Genomic DNA, 17,967 nt, shown 5'->3' on the forward strand with positions numbered 1-17,967 from the left:
ATCATAGATAAGACTCAGGTAAAATCAGTACGGATTGGTAAAAAAGATAAAAATAAATAAAATTAAAATTATTTTATGTCATTTTAGGGAATAAAAACATCTACTCCCGTAAAACATATGACACAGTAAAACTACTTTAAGAAGTTTTACCTTCTTAAAGCCAAAACTTAAGAATAAAAGTCACTCTTTAATATTCATTTCAAAGCTGCTGGAGTAAGTGTAACTGAGTGAATGCAGCTGATCAGTAGCAACCTCTGTGATTCTGGTATTCTGGGCCTTTTCGCCTCATAACCAAACGCTTTTGACATAAACTATAGGCGGATATCTCAAGAGAAAAGGTAAGTCATCATATACTGCCTTGCCAGTTACTCCATAAACCAAGCAAGGCCCACAGTACTGCTGCCAAAGGCCACTTCTGCTCAACACTGATATACTGCTGTATGCTAATGGGAAAGTTGTATACTTTCATTTCCCCGCCTGTCAAGCTGGCAGGGCTGAGCAGAGCAGATCCTGAAACACTGAATGCTGCTTCTGTTAACTCCACTAGAACATATATGTAGCTGTGTATGTATGTGTGGTGAACTGGAAGTCAACTATCCCAGTGGTTCAGCTTGCTGTGACTTTACTGTTCAGACCAAGCAGAGGAGCACGGGAGACCAGAAACCCGCCCTCTGTCTGCAGGTGAAGCGCACAACACCGGCGACAATGCCCGCCCCGACTGTACGGTAACAGCGGCGGGGCACTAACTTCGCCGAGCGGCTGTCAACTTCGCCTCCCCCCCCTGAAGCCACTGCGCGGAGAGAGGCTAGGAGACACGCCGGAGACCAGACCGACCTCCTTCTGCTCCTCCACCGAAGGCAACGCCGCGCGCCGTCCGCCCCCGCGCGCGCGCTGCAGCCACACGCAGAGCTCGCGCAGCTCCCCGCGACACAAAACGGACGGCCGGCACACTCACCAGCAGCACCAGCGCGAACATTGTCGCCTCTCTCATCTTTCTCCTGTAGCGGATCCAGGAGGCCATGATGCCGTTGCCACGTCTGGATACGCAGGCGCATTCCGATTTGCACGGATTGTCGGGCGAGGCGCAGAGCACCCTGGGAAATGTAGTCCGTGTTCAAACTGGAAGGAGCTCATTCGCACCTGCAAGGGCGCTGTGGTGGCGCGGGGGCGAATCACGACCCACGTGTGGCGGTCTTAGTCCTCGTGACGGCGGTCGCGGATTCGATTCCCGGCCTGGCGACATTTGCCGCATGTCTTTCCTGTTTCCTGTCGAACTACTGTCAAATAAAGGCCACTAGAGCCAAGAAAACCTTTTATAAAACAATAATATCCACCTGCAACCATTCACCTTGAGCTGGCCCAAATACCCCACCGATCTCTGTCTCTCCAGTCTGAACACGATAGACTACATGATAAATGCTTTTTAGCAAAATATGGCAAGACGTAGTGGCATGTAATTAGACTGTAGCGGGTTATTAATCAATAGTTTTTTATCTGTTTGGACCGTTTCTTTCAGCTTGATGAGCTATACTCGATGGACTCATTTTTTGCAGTCCGTGATCTATATGACCATATAAAAAATGCTGAATGTATTTGAATTTACTTTTGTCCTCAAACACATTATATCTATCGATGCAGGGCCGTGCAGGACCAGTAAAGGGGCAGGTGCTCAAAAACAAAGGGGCACATCTAACCGCATTTAGAATATTAGCAAAGTCACACAACTTTCAGAGTTTAATGAACTCTGAAAGTGTTGGGATTGAGCCTGAAAATTTTTGCCTCTGATGTTATCCATTCTTAGGCCGTTTCCCTTCAGTATGTCCAGAATCAGATTTTAAAGGACTTCTCCGCTGGTGGATTGGATGTTGCACACCTGAATAAATCGCTCCGTAATCTGCATGTTGTCCATGTATCCGACTGCAAAGGACACTTGTTCCGTGTGTGAAAACATCTGTGGTTTGGTCGATAAGAACGGTAGCACAGCTCACTTTCCTTTATTTCATTTTTGCCTTACTCCTGTACCTAATGCTTTGATTATGTCATTTCGCGTTCTATTTGATAGTGGTGAGACCGGTGGTCTTTTGTGACTTTCCAGTGTTTCTTTCAACCCATCAAGGTGAAATTTAATGACACTATCATACTTGCCGAATAACTCCACAAGCTCTAAAAAAAAAATTGCCTCGATTTAGGCTTCCTGAAGTCTCATCATCTCCTCTAAACGACATACCCTGTCTTGCCAGGTAAAGTGCAATGGAAATCAACGGAGATTAAATTTCTCTCTTCCTCTGCTTTTCTTTGTCTTTTGCAGCTTGTGACAAATCTACCTCCACTGATTGTTTTTTTTTTCCTGAAAAGTGTTCTACTTCACCACAGCACACATATAGGACTCTGATGCACGGTGCTCTTTAATTTTCCGTAACGCGTTCTTCCATCTGTTTGATCCTGTCGTCTTCCGTGATTTTGCGGCACATGAACTTTTCTGAAACAAAACATTGAATTTAAACTGGGAGAATACTCCAGCCTCTATACATACAGTCTCATACCATTTCTTCTGAAAAGACCTTCCTCCCTCATTTTTAGGAAATGATAGCACAACGGTCGACCAGCGCTTTATCCAAAATTGGCTTCCACAATTTTGGATAAATGCCTTAGCATATTCTATGTTGCATTGCAACATAGAATATGGTTGCTGGGTCACTTGGGCGTAGAAGGTCCACTAAGAATTTGAATGGCCTCTCTCTGATTTGTTGCTCTGCGTTTTCTTCCATTGTGTTTATTTCTGACTGCTGTCCCTCTCCTTTCCTGTCTTCCTGTGTTGTTGACTGCATTTCTGCCTCCTCTTCTGATCTATCACTTTCTTTCTGTCCATTTGGGAGCAAGAAACCAGCTATTTGTTATTCTACACCTAGATTTGGTGCATCTTAACATAATGAACACATAACAGCTGCCTTGTAATATTAAATATATATTCACTACCAAAAACTGCATGTTGACGATGGTAACAAACTTTATTTTTGTGTTCTTTCTTGCGGTCCATCCATCCATCCATCCATCCATCCATCCATCCATCCATCCATCCATCCATCCATCCATCCATCCATCCATCCATCCATCCATCCATCCATCTCTTCTGGCTCTATTTCCCAACATAATTCGAGTGGAGATTTCAGTCTGCCTGTCTGTTTGGTGGCTTTTCTTTGATACCAGTCCGCACGATCTGCCCGCGAGGTAAGGCTTTCAGACTTATAAGAACACTGCATTGACGATTAGTAGCGTCAACGTACCAGCAGGGCGGTGACACCAAACACCCACCACTAAGCAGCTAAACTCAAGAGTCGGTGGCCTGGCTCCCACACGGCTGGAAATGTTCGGCCTCGTCCCGAAAGCTCGGCTTTTGGAAGGAATCCAACTAATTCAAGTAAGAAACGGAGCTAAAATGCCAAGCAATAAATAATAAATCAGTTCAATACATAAATGAAAACAAGCTCAATCATTTCTGTTTGCATGATTTATCATGTTGCTCTTTTCTCGCGCTCTCTGTGTACCAAAAACTGGACGACAAAAGGTCTTCAGTCTTACTAGTGCTTGTTTTTTGAAGGATGGCTTTGTTGACAGAGACTTAATAATTAATTTTATTTGTTGTTTTTGTTGTTTTGCTTATTTCTTTTTCTTTTTTTAAAATGTCCAAAATAGAACAGGTACAAGTTGAAACTATGAACTTAAAAAAAATAATAATAATTCAGAATAGACTAGGACAGAATTGACTCAAACGGATCCACCTTGGCTGGTTTGCATTTGCGCAGATGAAACAAAACTTGTGTTTGTTGTTAAAGGTTCCCTGATACCCAGGGAGTTCAATTGCTAGGTTACGACCACCCAGCCCAGACACCGCAGGTACAGGCTCCAGCGGGACCCCCCACCGCAACCCCAGCATCCAACATGCAGGGGCCAAATCGTTTCTCAGAAGCCCCGGGCGCTCTCTTCATCCTGATCCGGTCTGGAGCCCGCAGCGACCAACGCACACGCACACGCACGCACACAACAACACACACGCACGCACACACAACACAGCTGGCTCCGGGCCAAACACATCGAGACGCTGCGACGGAGCCGTATGGAGCAACATAAGAGCGTCAACGGCAACGAGCCCTGATCACAGCCGCTTCCCTTTTTGTTTTGATAATGTTTGTAATAAAGACGTTTATTACAAACATTATCAAAACGAAAATGTTTTGATAACGCACACACAACACGCACGCGCGCGCACACACCTCCAGCTCTCGCAGGTTGCGCGCGCCGCTCCTCCCCTCCCACTCACACCTCGCCTGCAAATCTGGGCCCCATCTCTCTCTCCACTCCCTCCCACAGCCTCCTCCCTCCTTTTCTTCTCCTTCCCCGGTTCCCTCTCCTCTCCCCCCGCCTACCCCTCCCCTCCTCAGCCCGGTGGTTTCGCCTGACGGAGGAGCAGAGAGCGCAGTTGTCGGCTGCAGGTCTCTCGGAGAGGAGCGCGCAGTGGCCGAGGGAGCAGCACGTAGAACCTGTTTTCTGTTCTGGCTCCTGCTGCAGAAAAGTGCGAGATCTTTTACGCAGCCCCCTCCCACTTACTCCCCCACCCCCTTTTCCCTCCTGGTTGTTTGTTTTTATTTTTTATTATCATTGTTTTTTAATTGTATTTTTATCCGACTGGCTTCTTTTTTTTTATTATTATTCTGTTTTCACGGTCCAGAGGAATACAACCCGCATTAGAGGTAAGAGGAAAGAAGAAAAAAAAAAAAAACCCCAAAACATCACTTTTCTTTTGTTTTCTTGTTGCCTGGGACGAGAAGCACTTTTTTCGGGTGTGTGGTTCTGCATCAGTGTTGCATTCGGGAGCGAAAATAACGTAACCGAGGCACCGAGGCATTGTTTTTCTAATTATCATCGTCATTACTATTTGCACAGCGAACGAGCCGCTTATTGCATGCACGCCACCCATAGTCAGTAATGGTGTGGCCACTTTGGAGCCCTTATTCAGGCATGCAGAGGGGTCCGTCTCTCTCGGGACCAATGCCCCCCTCCAGTCCTCCCCTCCTTCAGCACAATGCCGTGTGCATAATTAGCTTTTTTTTTTCTTTTTTTGTTGTTGCTCTTTTTGTTAATAAAATAAAACCCGCAAACACTTTCTACAACATTTTTCTCACTTTCTTTTTTTTTTCGGGTCGTTTTTTTCTCTATGTCAAGGTGTCGTTAAGGGAATAGTATTTAATTTTTTTATTTTTTTTTTATGCCTGGCCGGTTTTACTTTCCACTCACGTTTCATCCCAGGATCAGAGGCGCATTTGTGGGCTGCAGGAGCCTCAGCCTGCCCCACAGTAGCGCTGTCTCAAACTTACTTTGTGCTCCTGAAGTCCACTGAGAATAGCAGTTCAGGAACTGGGCTGCAGAAGAAAAAAAAAAGAAAGAAAAAAAAAACAACTATTGCACGGAGATTTGTGTGCGGATGCGGCTGAAGCTTCATTTGCGGCACGGACCGTCTTAACACAAATCCAAACTCTCGTTTTGACTGACGCCCGTCGTTGTCTTGCTGTTGCAATTGAGGCATGATGAATTGAATCCGGTGGCCTTTTTTTTCTTCTCATTGTCTGCGGAAAGCAGCTTTTACGCGCGGGACGTGTAGAAAGCGCCACACGTGTTTCACCTTTTACCTTCAGAAAACAATAATAATCATCATCATAATAATTGACGGTCAACCTTCGAGGCTGACGTCGCTTTACGCTGGAGCCCGGAAAGTCTTGTGTGCGTGAGCTTGTCACTCGGGATGGATCTGGACCGTCTCTCCTCGATCCGGTCCAGACTCGCTTCATCTCCGATCCTTAAACGAGGATAAATGTCCAACAGGGAGAGACTGCAAATGATACGACAAAAGAAAGGTTGAACGTGATTTCCAAAAAAAAAAAAAAAAAAAAAAGAAGAAGAAGAAAAGAAAAGCATTAGAAGCTCTCCTTGCATGTTTTTTGTTTTTTGTTTTTTTGAAGCTGATTACTGGGGAGTTGAATCTTTGGAGGTTTTCCTCGAAGCCCCCGACAGAGGGCAGTGTTGAGCGGTACTGTGCTGCACCTTGCCAGGTGAAGTTCACTAGCACAGAATCAGAAAAAAAAAAAGGCTCGACTGAGGTGGAGCAAAGGTCCACCAAATGAATAAAGACATTTATAAAGTTGGTTGCTTTCACGGATGATTGCTCGGGTGACTTTTCCCATCTAAAAGTGCTTACATTTCAAGCACCTTTGAACAAGCTTTTATCTGCCATTGGCTCTTAGGTTTGCTCCATTTCCTGCCTGTCTTCTTTGAATCAAACAACTTTTTTTGTACACGTGTCAGGACCGTGGCTCGGGGCTGCTGAGGGTGGCAATTTCGGCCTTATCCAAACGGCGGAGTGCGCAGAATTTCATTGAAATGTTGTAGTTTGGCGTCAACGTTACAATTTGATGCTGGGTTCGTTAGGAGCAAAGCAGCTTTCAAATCCGACCGAGCGTGGCAGGAGCAAAGCTGGACAAGTTTGTGCTTTGGATTAATTGCTTGATGGTGCCAAAGGGGGCTGGGAGGGCCGTCGGCCCCCTGTAATTTTGCTGGCCGTCGTAGCATCATCTCTTCATTTTTTATTTCTGCTCGTTTGTCTTCCATAAAAGGCCACTTTTAAAGGTAATGCAGCTGAGTAATGAAGAATAGGGTGGGGGAAGAAATGATTTACTGTCACCACTTTGGGAAGATTTCAGACGTACCAGCAGCAAGTTACAAAAAGTTCTCGAAATTCATAAACAAATAAACAAACAAACAGAACCCTGCTAATTCTTATTTGCTTGCATTTGAATCAATGCCAACACAGAGATGTAAGAAATCGAACTGATCGATTTCTTCGTGACAAATCATATGTGACAGATTCTGAACCACTATTAGTTCCACTCCAGTCTGTTCTGCTGTCTTAACAAGCTGCTTTTATTTGTTTACCAAATTTCCCCTGTTTTAGGGTTAGGACTGACCCTAAACCTAACCCCAACCCCAACTGTGTTTTCAAATCTGACTCTCGATACATCTTTGAAGCAGGAATATGGAAGGAAGTTGAGATCGAAGAGACAAAAACAGATAGAAAAACAAAGATGGTCAATCTATAAAGAACGTTAATCAGCTGCTCTATTTCTTGAGTGACGTTACCAGACAGACGTGTTTCTCCAATCTAGATTAATTAATGGTAACAACATAGCAAAGCATAAAAGAAAACTTTTCCCCTCTGGGTTAAAATCAAAATGTGAAAATGAATCTGAGTTATTTTGCAGGAAATCCTAGCTCATAGCTTTAAATCTCAGACGACAGCATCGTCCAACTCATGGAATGCTCCACTGGCCTTTTGCATTTTGGGGTGACTCAACCCTTTGAAAATCCTTTGGCAGCAACCCCTGTTGTGCTTTGAAACAACCGTGCTTTTCAGAAGCGGCGCAGAGAAAAGTATTTGGTGGCATGAAATCAATCAATTAATCTTGACTTAGTGACAAATCATATTGTTATCCCATCCTCATGCATATTCAGCCATACATTTTAACAGCCTCATCTGTACCCTGTGGAGTTGGCTTGACTTCGGTTTTTGTTGCTTTGTTCGCTCGTCAACACGTGCGATGAATGCCATGTATACAAATATTCCCCCGCAACTTTTGATTGATATTCATTTATTCCTTCCTGGTTTTGTCAGGCCCACATGCTTGTCCTATGGATGATTAACGCCTTTGTAAGCCTAGGAGCCTCCTTTAGTTTTTCTTTCAAAGGGAAAAGAGGTTTTCATCTTTGATGAACTTATGAGGGTCTCTTGACAGGTCCGGGCCGGAGGGGTGGCTGGGTGGGTTGGGTGAGAGGGGTACGAAACCAGCGCCCCCAAAAACACTCCAACATTCTCCCCTTTCTCAGCCTCCTGGACTACTTCTTTCTCTACTTTCACCTTTTTCCCGGCTCGCTTTGTCCCTGCTGTACAGCTTGCAGGATTGTTTTGTTTCAATGACACGCAGGAGCTCGTATCTGCGTGTCATCTGACGCCGGCATGAATAATTCATCCCCATTAACAAATATGATAAGTGTCGAATAGACGAGGCAGCGGCCTCTTTACCCGAAATTTAATGATGCGTTTGTGAACCGTGCCATTCAAATTGTTTTTTGTTGTCGGGCATGATTTGAGAGGGACAAACGGCTATGAAAGTTTAATGCCAGGAGAACTTGATCTGTCCTCCCGTTCATCTGAAATTACCCTGAAAACAAAAGGAGGAGTACGGTCTGACCTTCACAAAGCGTGTGGGTGTTGCGGCGAATCTGTCTGTCTAAAGAGATAACAGACGGATGCAGATAAGAGGCATGATTAAGTCTAGTCTAGTGCCGTGCTCTTTGTGTAATTTCCTCTCGCCGGCTCTTATCACCAGTTCTCACGAGCGCTTTGAGGAATTCGAGGAAAAAACAATGCTTCATCTCAGCGTGGGGTGACTTCTTTTGTCATCTTCAGGTGTAGCTTTTCCCACCCGCCGAGCCAACGCGAGTCAGAAAGTTGAAGCAGATTGTCTTTACAGCATGGCATTTCTCAAGCTCTTTGGAAACGTATCATCTATGTCCAACAGTTTTCAGAACATCTGCTGCCTCTCAAGTGGACCAAATGTCACTTTCTTTTCCTTTGGTTGTTAGGGACAAATCATTATGCTGGATGGAAGCCGATAATTTGCAGAATCGCTACATGATGCGGTTACAGCTGCAAGTCTTTTGGGGTGTGACTCTACTGGATTTGGTCACCTAGAGACAGGAATATCTGCCAATTCTTGGCAAAAGAGCTCAAGCTCAGTCAGATTAAATACAGAGCGTATGTGAAAAGATTGTAGATTCAGTACTTAAGTCTCTCATAGGGCATTCCGATTTTGGAGCTGTGACTGTATGTTTAGGGTCGTTGGTCTGCTCGCGGTTTAATTTCCAGTTCATTTTCCAATCACGTGTAACAGGTTCTGTTTCCTTGTCTTAGTTAGTTCCAAGCTTTTTTCCATCAACTGACCCAGCCTAGTAAAAACCAGCCCCTCTTCCCATGCTTCACTTCATACAGAGGGTCTGGACCCCTGTCTATTGAGAAACAATTGCTTGCTTGAGGTGTGAACTCTGTGGAAGTTTTACATTTCGCCCCATTGCTAACAGAAATGTAAACAACTGCGCAGGGAGTTTCCTCATAAGATCCTTTGCCAGCAATAAAATCACTCATACATTTCTCTTGCTCCGACTTTAATTGCTCAGTGTTTGTAAGTCATTCAGTCCGCCAACACAGACTGAATGGCTTCGTTACTTCTTTCCCCTGTCAATGCCAAATTTTAACCTTATCTTCCCACCATTTATGTCATGGGAATGGTGTGTTCAAGGTGATGTACTGTGTTAGTTTTCTGTGATATGAGGCAGATTGGTGGAGGATAGATGTTTCACCACTTGAGCAATGGATCTCGATAGTTACCATGGACCACATGGTTACATTTGATTAATATTTGATTAATGCTCTCCCTACTCATCTTCCTGGGTTAGGTGGACGGCCATGGCTTGCCAAGATGTCAGGCCTGGCCTGGCAACAACCAGCCCCTGGTTCAATGCTGCTTGCTTTGCTCATAGAGTCCAGGTTCTTGACTATTGAGAAATGATTGCTTTTACCTAATCGCTAACATTTGCCCATGACGTATGTAGTTTGGCCCAATGAATCTCACCAGAAATTGTAAACATCGGTCCTCCACTGCAAAGAAAATGACAGCTATTAATATTAGTTCAGAATTTGAAACAGACTGAATGGCTCCATTCACTTCCACTGCCAGTGTTACCAAAACCACAAACTGCAATTAGAAAACGGCACACAAAATCGACTTTATTGTGTACAACTTCTCCTTCTGTTCGGTTCATAGTTTACTGGAGGAATCCAAGTGAATAGGAGAAAGCACAGATGGAAGTGAGATGGAAGCGAGATTTGAGTCGAGCAGAGTAGCATAGGGAGACGATGGTGAGGCTCAGTTGTGCCATTCTCTTATTCATGTCTTGAACAAAGGTCAATGAAATGTCTGAAGCTTAGAAGAGTGGTTCATTATCAAACCTTGCTTTCAGCTACTCTCTTGTGTCATGACACATGTGGAAAAACATATGGATGGAAATACTTTTTTGTCTAATAGCACTTTAGTGTGGTTTTCCCCAAGGAGGTTAGTAATTAGTTACGATGTAGACGTCCTCCTCTTTCGTTTTCAGGCGTTTAAGTAGAAGGAAGACGCACACAGAGCGAGACGTCTCTTGAAAGTTGTCCTGTGCATTCAGGACAACATCGAAGGGTGTGTTGCTCAGTCTTATGTAAACATGACACCAGATCTGAAATGATAGCTTCGGGCGCTATGATTTGAGACGGCAGCTTTTCACCTCAATATCCTCCTGTCCTTTACAGCGGGAATGCAGAGCTGGTTCACCTGAATGTGATTATGTTGTCCCACAGCGGTGGCACAAATGTCGCCATTTTCAATTCGCACGCACTCCAAAACCTGATTGAGGTCCTGTACCTGAGCTCCCCTCGCTTTATTCAAAATGAAATCACTCCTCGGCTGTTTCCTAGTGAGGAGTTTCGCTCTCGGATTCGGCTCAGCTTTTTTATTTTGCTGCACGTCGTGGCGGCCCGTGGCCAGTTTTGCTGTCAGTAGAGAACTTGTAGGCTGTGGCTCACCTTAACAACAACCAGATAAAAATGTGTGATTGGTCTTTGGGCATTGAGGGAGAAAGTGCAGCTCGTAATCAGCGGACAATTAAAGCGGGAAGCCGGTGGTCTGAAATGAATAATTCCACCCTGTCTGTCTGAGTCCCGTCAGTCTCCCAGGATCTCATTGTTCCTGAATGCGGAGGCCTTTCCTCGCAGGCCTCCCTCTGTCTGCAACCTGGCCTTTCTCTGCTCTGACACACAACCTCGCTGTCTGTGAAATCTGATATGGAAGCGAGCGTTCCCGCGTTCTCTCTGCAACGCCGCTAATTAACGCTTGATCCGACCCAGCAGTCTCAATTTGTCGCGTCGACATCATCGTGTTTGTTTCACTTCTATTTATCCTTGGTCGCCATCCGCGCAGCTACACAAAGAAAAGGTATAGGCTAGAGAACAATGCACTACTAAGGGCATAAAACACGCTGGGCTGAGCCTTTTAAACTTGCAAATTTATGCAACAGTAGTTTCTGTCTGAATAGCGAGGACACAAAAAACTCCAAAGACACCAGAGTGCAGCCAGATTGCAGGGTTAAATCATCAAATACAGATGACTTTAGTGTCCGAACAAGCAAAACCCCAGTGAGAAATTTTGGACAATCATTTGCAGAAGAGCATCCTTTAACTTGAACTTAATCATTTCAGTGATTTGTCTCTCACTTTCATTCGAGGTGCTCGCATGTGCATGTACGCATGCGCGCATGTCTGAGCAATCTGAGGATTTCTTTTTTTACCCCTTTGTGTGCATGCGAAGCGGACGTGAAGGCATGCGCCTTTTGTTTTGTTTTGTTTTTTTCCCCCTTCTGCCGTCCCTCCTCTGTTGAACCTTGGCATGGTCTGAGCGGGACGAGAATAAAAGAAGGGCGAAAGGAAAAGAAAGTGCTCCCACAGTTGATTTGGCCATTGTAGGGGTGGCGGTGGGGGTGGCTGGGGGTACACACTGTTTTCATTGATGCTCTGGATGCACGGTTGAAAACCCCCAGAAGCTTTAGGAAGGGAACTTATTCAAAGCTTGATGTGACCCGGAGGATTGGGTTGGAAGATGGGTGTTGTGCTCATTGTGGGGACGGTGGGAACATTGTTCTCGTTCCGCTGCTAGAATACCCCTTTACTGCGGGTTTCTTTGAGTTCTATGGGCTAATAGATAGTTTTAAAGACATTGGAGTGCTCTTTTTTACTTTAGAAGTCACTGAGGATATTTAAGGACGTTGAGCATCTACTGAGAGTCAACAATTGCCATGTAAAGAAGGTTGATTTATTTGGTTTTCAAGGCTGGATTACGGAGACTTAAATTGAGCAATTTCCCGTATCACTGAGTGCGATTGATACAGACGCATTTTCATTTGTCCGAATATATTCAGAACGCCAAACAGACAAACAGCACAAAAAGCAAGGAGCTGACAGAGTGACGATGAGATGGCAAAACAGCTTTTCTGGATCTTGACACTGATTCTAGAAACCAGTGTTGGCCTGGGTCGGTCTATCTATTGGGTTGAGATCATAAGTTCTAGTTAACTGTGACTCCTTGTGGTTGTAACTCTAAAGAGCTCTCTTCCATCAGGAGCTCAATATGTAACCAAATGTGAGGCTTCTGAATAAACTTGCACAGATCAAATAATAACATGACAGATACAACAGAACACCGGAACGTTCTTCTTCTTTCCTGCAATCTTGTGTTCCCACATGTCATTGCAGGATGACTTAAGTTGTGCAACATTTTAAGGAGCTTTTTGCCTCCACTTATCTAATCAACAGGTTTACCAATGTGATTTGTGGTCAGGAGGCTTGATGCGGTGTGTTCACGGATGAAAAACAATCCGATGTTTTGTGTTTTAGACTAACGCTCACCTGTCAGAGTCAGCCAAGCAAAAACCCATTCATTCCTGATCATCTGCACCATCGTTCTACCCAATCAAATCAATCAATGCTTATCATATACACCAATAAAGGAAAATGACCAAGTATGTTTTCAAAGATGATGAGAGCTGTGGATGCGGGTTTTTATTTATACCATGAAGCCATATCAGTCTTGTGATTATTACCGACAGACGGATTACCTTTTCACTATAAAACGTTAAGGAATCCTTAAATTTTTAATTCAGAACAGCTTTAATGTTGTCTCTGAGACTAAATGTTATTTGAACGGGGAGCACAGTTGTGTCAAAACGCATTCCCCTCATTTGGGTTTTTATTTAGTGCAGATGGCAAAAAGAGCCTTTTGAGCCTCTACTGCCAAGTCTCCTATAGTAACCTTGTTCAGGTCTGGAAACAGCATTTTGTTGTTCATCATTGATTTATTTATACATCGAGTTAAACCGCCCTGTCACTTTGAAATCTAATGCATACGTTTTTCAGGGAGCTGGTAGGTTATATCCATGTAAAGACGATCCACATGGTCACAGGTGGACAGCCGATGTAATTTTCAGAATCACAAGAAAGGACTGCTTCTACATAGTTTTCCTTTAATACACTCAACATTAATAGGAAAATGGCTGCATTTCGTACGGTTGCATTAAATCCTCAAACACCCCTCTCAAGGATTTGCTGCCTTTTAGCGGTTCTGTATGCTACTTCAAGAAGATGAAAAAAGATCTCCTTGTGGGATGGGGTTGAATTTTTACCACCAACGTTCTCTGAAATGGCCCTGTCTCTTCTGCGCTCAATCACTCAGTTTGTAATAATAGGTTTGTTGCAAGCCCTTCAAACGGGGATTGGAGGCAGGTACACTCGAAACCCCTGGGGCACTTATCCAGTTATGAATTCATGCTCTGAAAATAAGCAGCGCGACCTTAAAGACGTCTTTACCCGTCGCCCTGCTGTAAAGCGTCGTACATTACGTTTGGTATTGCGTCAGTGCAAGAGGATTTGAAGGCTATTACAGATTTGAGAAGGGTTGCCGATGTGCTAAAGTTTCATCAGCCTGGCTGTTTCCAGAGTCAGATTGTGATTAGCTGCCTCTGGTGACATAGCTGGCTCATTAGAGAGCAGCGCAGCACATATGGGTCTCTGCCGGTCAACAGTCTGGTTCTGGTGAATGTGGCTGTTTATTTGAATGTCTGTGTTTACAGCTGTGAATACGTGCGGTCTTGGACGCTCTGTTGTTTATCGATAGCCTTGGTTAGTGGCGCTGAGCAAAATCGGGCAGCTGGCCTCTCCTCTCCGTTCCTGTAACACGGTATAATTGGACAGCCGCACGCCAAGGTTTGGATTAGTAGCATTTTTTTCGAGTGATTCTACACTCAGTGTGCTTCATAGCAGTTGCACCTCACCCAGATTTTGGCTTGGAGAAAAACACAGCAGAAAAAAGCACAAGTGGGTGATGAAGAACTCTCAGTTTAAATTCATATACCTGCAATTGGCTCGTTTTTTTCTCTCCATTCCTGTCGTTTTCTTGATGTTTGAGAAGGTGTTTCCGCACAATGTTACGGGAAAAATAGAAAATCTTGAGATTGTGTTTGTTAGCGAAAAGAAATTAGTCACGTGATAATGTCTGTTTACCGCGTTCTCATCTCTTTCCAACACTCTGCGACATTTAGCATTTTGGGAACTGCCGCACATGTGAGCATCTGCTGCTGTCAGACTCTGTCCAGCTGGCTAAATCTTACATTAGCATCCAAAAATGCAAGTACATAATGGTTGGAATGCATAATTTTTGCACAATGTGACAGTTACTAGCACCGTTGTCTTACAGGAAGATAATGCGGGGCTCAAATCCCAACCTGGGGTCTTTCTATGTGGAGAAAGACACACAGGGAGAACATAAGCTCGTTCTCCCTGTGCTCATGTAGGTTCTCTCCAGATACTCCAACTTCCTCCCACAGTCCTGAAAATATGAACTGGTCTCTCTCAATTATAAGGAGTATTTGTGAGAAACTACACGGACTAAGCTAACACTTCTTTAACCCTCCTGTTGTCCTCGGCTTATGTCGACCGAGGACAAGCCCTTAAAAAATATGTTTTTCAATTGCAGCTGCATACAGAAACTTTAATCTAACAGTCCTGCATCAGAACTATGGTGTGCACAACTCAGGGGGAAGTTTAGGCTCAAGCAATTCAAATGTGAACTTTACAAAAGAAATAAAGATAACCAAACCCAGGCCTCAGGTCAGACTGACCGGAAGACTAAGGAAATCACAGCTGGACAGGCAAACAGTATGGAATGGCATCACTGATCTCCGTAAAACTGATATCTTTTCAAATTTCCCCCCCCTCCTGTTGCCCTCGGGTTGACATGACCCGAGGACAAGCCCTTATAAAACATTTTTTTAATTGCAACTGCATACAGAAACTTGAAATCTAACAGTCCTGAATCAGACCTACAGTGTTCACAACTCAGATGGAATTTTCTGCTGGAGCAATTCAAATGTGAACTTGACGAAAAAAATAAGAACAACCTCCTGTTGTCTTCGGGTCAAAATGACCCGAAGACAAGAGGAGGGTTAACGATCAACCAATTGAGCTCAGCCAACATATAATCCACAAAAAAATGTAGGATTTAGAAAATGCATGACTTTCACAAGCCAGTCAGAGCCAAACATAATGCCGACAATTTCAAATGCGCAGTACTGCTCTGTGACTGCTGCAACATTCGTCGTCTTCTCGTTTTCTCCTTTTTCCCTGGTAATAACAAAGAACCTGGAAATGTTCTCTCCTGTTCATCTCACGAAAGGACTAACCTTGCATCTCACGGAGTGCGAGTTGCGCCTAATTACATCTCTCGATTGCCACAGTTTTCACAAGAGCTATTTATGAGCTAATGCTCACTGCTGTGTTCGCTCTTCTGACTGTGTGCGCTTGGTGTTAACAGGGACAGCTCTTTGTAAAAACGAGCATATTTTCTGAGACTCTGCGAATTTAGGAGCAATTTGTCTGTTTCGGTTACGTGTGATAGTTGTCCTTTCAAAATGTATTTACTTTTTTTTTTTAAACAATTTATCTCTTCTCAGAATGTTTGCCCCTGGTGTGGAGCTCTTGGATTTGGAAGATTAAAAAAAGAAGAAGAACAGATGAAATTAAGCAGAAATTGATACGGAGACAGATGAACTTTGGCCTGAGGTCGCCTTGTCAGAGCAGCGTAGTGAAAAGAATAGCAATTTGAGAAAAGATGGCCGTTTTGTCTGCGTTCAGTCCTGGCAGACTCCACTGTCATTTTAATCAATCGTTTTTATTTTTCCAACAGAGTGGCGGCGTTTACAGGATGCCCCCGACCTCTGTCCTTTCTGTCAGAGTCGATTTATGTGCAGAGCTCACTGAAAACGACACCGGCAGGCGGACCAAGGTGCCGTGCACCAACGTGAAACAAGTTGAATACAAAAGAAAAAAAGCTAATAAAGGTAAAACTGTGCAGCCGATCAAAATCAGTTGTTCCTGGATAACCTTGGCATTCGCCAGGTGCAACTTGGAGATCAGGAAACGCAGAATCGTTTTTTTTTCCTGCTGCCGACTTGGAATCATTTGACCTGTTGCCAACAACTACAATCATGTTTGCAGCCTATTTATATATGTAACGTAATTTCTCTAAATTAAAATCAGAAAGACTAAAAGCTGATGAGCACCACTTTGGCTTAATGACAAAGAAAAAATGACAACAAACTGCTTGGTACATTTATACTCACACTAGATTCAAAATAAGAGACAAATCAGTAAGACCTGATCAATATCAACAGATAATACATCTGATGGAGTATTGAATAGATAGAATATTCACTAAACTCCAAAACTGCATAGCATTCTGGGAAGAAAGAAGAAAGCCTTGCGCTGCTCAACCTCTAACAGCGACAACCTGTCGAGTGACTTGCGCAGCAGCAGTATCAAGTTTTGCCACCATGTCTAATAACGCCGTGAAACTGAACAACAAAGATGTGGAGCGAAAATGTCACGACGCCAGTTTGGCGATTCTTCACACATTTAAGACAACAGCAACAAACAAAAATCAATAATTCTCGACGTGCACGCGCGTCTTTCCAGCAAATTCTGTGACTCATGTGTTTAAGAAACACATAAGAAACAAAACAACTATGTAATTACAGATGGTTTCTGATGGAACGAAATCACAACCATGTCTCGTCTTGCAGCACAATTTAAAAAGTGGGTTTTTGACGCGCACCTCATCGTCCCGACGAATCAAAGCCTTAGCGGTGCCTTCAGTAAAAGGAAACAATTTGAAATCCCGTCTGCGTTTTTGTTTGCATCACAGGGCGAAGAAATATAGGCTTTGGGTGACAATTGTGTCAGAATGTTATTTTCAGACGCATTCCATTAGTGGGGAGTATTTTCAGACACAGGAAAGTCTTTAGGATGCTTTTAAAGGGAGCTTTAGGTCCTAATGGGTGAAAATACAGCCTTTCATATCCGCAGCATAACAAAGGGAAGAAATGTGCCAGGACCGAGACGGGGTTCTTTATGGTTCCGAGACATTCCGATTGAATATATAAATATCTCTTGCTGACACTCAAAATGACAACATTCTATTCCAGTGACAGAACAGAGGCAACAACGGAGAACAGATATTATTTTGTGTGACAGCTGAAGGCGTAGCTCCCCGTATCAGATTGTCAAAAATAAAAAAACATCTCGGCATTTCTCACGGAATCAAACCGGCTCATTATTTATTGTCTGCTCTCCTTGTCTTTCCTTTGACCCGGGCACCAGCGAGCCTAACCCGCCGGACGTTCGGGACGCGGTGACCTTTCTCCTCTGCCTCTTGCCAGAACGCTCTTGGTGTCGAACCAGAGAACCGGCGGGGGTTTCGGCTCTTTCTTTGCCAAAATGGCGGATTTGTGATCCACGTTACACGTGAAGAGGCTCCTTGTTTGGTCTTGAGAGTTGTAGCCCAGGCCAATAAGAATGGCCTTAATTACCAGCTCAAAAGTTGGCAACCATTCAGAAGACAATGAAAACATGAGTCCAACTTTAGGGTTAATAATAGAAACTTTGACATTATTCTATTGCTGCTTTTGACACGGCGGGGATCAGCTGGGAGTCCGACATGCAAAGATTGTGTCATCTTTCACGACTGACAAGCCTGACAAGCAGGCCCGACGGCGCGCAACAAGAGCGATGACGCGTCGGGTCCTGCGTCCTCGAGCGGCTCCGTTGTTCGCACATTTTTTGTGCCCCACTACCTCCGCTCGGGTCGGTTTGGGTTGCTATGGCGATGACGGTGGTTCTGGGCCGGGGCGGTGGGTCCGCTTCAGACACGGAAAGAGCGGAGA

At 44.3% G+C, this 17,967-nt stretch overlaps 2 protein-coding genes across 5 annotated transcripts in view; one reads left to right on the plus strand and one right to left on the minus strand.

Moving 5' to 3' along the window:
* The window catches only part of pdia5 (protein disulfide isomerase family A, member 5), a 58,794-nt gene extending 57,757 nt beyond the window's left edge, over window positions 1–1,037 (minus strand). Inside the window, exon 1 of the mRNA XM_055032189.1 lies at window positions 956–1,037. Coding sequence (XP_054888164.1) covers window positions 956–1,021 — 66 coding nt within the window. The 5' untranslated portion in view covers window positions 1,022–1,037. The remainder of the gene's footprint in view (window positions 1–955) is intronic.
* A 3,453-nt stretch (window positions 1,038–4,490) lies between these two features.
* Window positions 4,491–17,967, plus strand: part of sema5ba (sema domain, seven thrombospondin repeats (type 1 and type 1-like), transmembrane domain (TM) and short cytoplasmic domain, (semaphorin) 5Ba) — a 190,348-nt gene continuing 176,871 nt past the window's right edge. For all 4 annotated transcript variants that reach the window (XM_055031592.1, XM_055031593.1, XM_055031594.1 and 1 more), the window contains exon 1: window positions 4,491–4,748. The gene's annotated coding sequence lies outside the window, so the exon portion shown is untranslated. The remainder of the gene's footprint in view (window positions 4,749–17,967) is intronic.

Source organism: Poeciliopsis prolifica, unplaced genomic scaffold, assembly GCF_027474105.1.
Source record: "Poeciliopsis prolifica strain line A6 unplaced genomic scaffold, Auburn_PproV2 SCAFFOLD007, whole genome shotgun sequence".
NCBI classification, from domain to species: domain Eukaryota; kingdom Metazoa; phylum Chordata; class Actinopteri; order Cyprinodontiformes; family Poeciliidae; genus Poeciliopsis; species Poeciliopsis prolifica.